Raw genomic sequence first — 1,773 nt, 5'->3', positions numbered from 1 at the left:
GAAGGCAAGAAAGTAGAGGAAAAGGGAAGGAGGAAGGTAATTTTTACACACTTGGCAGGTCGCTCAATCCAGGAGTTGGGGTGGTGGGGTGATTATATCATTGAGAGGCACTTTACTACCCGGCTAGATGATCCTGGGTGATGATAATAATAATAATAATAATAATAATAATAATAATAATAATAATAATAAAATGATCAGTCACCCACACGCCCTCGCACCCTCAGGATGCCACCCACACGCCCCGCACCCTCAGGATGTCACCCACACGCCCTCGCACCCTCAGGATGTCACCCACACGCCCCGCACCCTCAGGATGTCACCCACACGCCCCGCACCCTCAGGATGTCACCCACACGCCCCGCACCCTCAGGATGTCACCCACACGCCCCGCACCCTCAGGATGTCACCCACACGCCCCGCACCCTCAGGATGTCACCCACACGCCCCACACCCTCAGGATGTCACCCACACGCCCTCACACCTCAGGATGTCACCGCCCCGCACCCTCAGGATGTCACGCCCCGCACCCTCAGGATGTCACCCACGCCCCACACCCAGGATGTCACCCTCAGGATGTCCCACACGCCCTCGCACCCTCAGGATGTCACCCACACGCCCCACACCCTCAGGATGTCACCCACGCCTCACACCCCTCAGGATGTCACCCACACCCCGCACCCTCAGGATGTCACTCACACGCCACACCCTCAGGATGTCACCACACACACCCACGCCCACACCCTCAGGATGTCACCCACACGCCCTCGCACCCTCAGGATGTCACCCACACGCCCCACACCCTCAGGATGTCACCCACACGCCCTCGCACCCTCAGGATGTCACCCACACGCCCTCGCACCCTCAGGATGTCACCCACGCCTCGCACCCTCAGGATGTCACCCACACGCCCCGCACCCTCAGGATGTCACCCACACGCCCCGCACCCTCAGGATGTCACCCACACGCCCGCACCCTCAGGATGTCACCCACGCCCTCGCACCCTCAGGATGTCACCCACGCCCCGCACCCTCAGGATGTTACCCCCCGCACCCTCAGGATGTCACCCACACGCCCCGCACCCTCAGGATGTCACCCACACGCCCCGGATGTCACCCACGCCCCGCACCCTCAGGATGTCACCCACACGCCCCGCACCCTCAGGATGTCACCCACACGCCCTCAGCGTCACACCCACACGCCCTCGCACCCAGGATGTCACCCACACACCCTCAGGATGTCACCCACACCCCGCACCCTCAGGATGTCACCCACACGCCCGCACCCTCAGGATGTCACCCACGCCCCGCACCCTCAGGATGTCACCCACACGCCCCACACCCTCAGGATGTCACCCACACGCCCCGCACCCTCAGGATGTCACCCACACGCCCCGCACCTCAGGATGTCACCCACACGCCCTCGCACCTCAGGATGTCACCCACACGCCCCGCACCCTCAGGATGTCACCCCACACGCCCTCGCACCCTCAGGATGTCACCCACGCCCCGCACCCTCAGGATGTCACCCACGCCCCGCACCCTCAGGATGTCACCCACGCCCTCGCACCCTCAGGATGTCACCCACGCCCCGCACCCTCAGGATGTCACCACGCCCCCACCTCAGGATCACCCCCACCCTCAGGGCCACACCGCACCCTCAGGATGTCACCCACACGCCCCACCCTCAGGATGCCACGCCTCGCACCTCAGGATGTCACCCACACGCCCCGCACCCTCAGGATGTCCCCGCCCTCGTACCCTCAGGATGTCA

At 63.8% G+C, this 1,773-nt stretch overlaps 1 protein-coding gene across 1 annotated transcript in view; it reads left to right on the top strand.

The window, feature by feature from the left end:
- The first annotated feature begins 257 nt into the window (after nucleotides 1-257).
- Nucleotides 258-1,773, top strand: part of LOC121871360 (leucine-rich repeat extensin-like protein 5) — a 1,632-nt gene continuing 116 nt past the window's right edge. Inside the window, exon 1 of the mRNA XM_042373579.1 lies at nucleotides 258-1,773. This exon is cut by the window's right edge and continues 116 nt beyond it. Within this exon, the coding sequence (XP_042229513.1) occupies nucleotides 258-1,773 (1,516 nt within the window).

This window comes from Homarus americanus, unplaced genomic scaffold (assembly GCF_018991925.1).
Source record: "Homarus americanus isolate GMGI-L3 unplaced genomic scaffold, GMGI_Hamer_2.0 scaffold45698, whole genome shotgun sequence".
In the NCBI taxonomy this organism is placed as follows: Eukaryota; Metazoa; Arthropoda; class Malacostraca; order Decapoda; family Nephropidae; genus Homarus; species Homarus americanus.
Note: the sequence above shows the minus strand (reverse complement) of the source record. Positions and strands in the feature narration are given on the sequence as shown.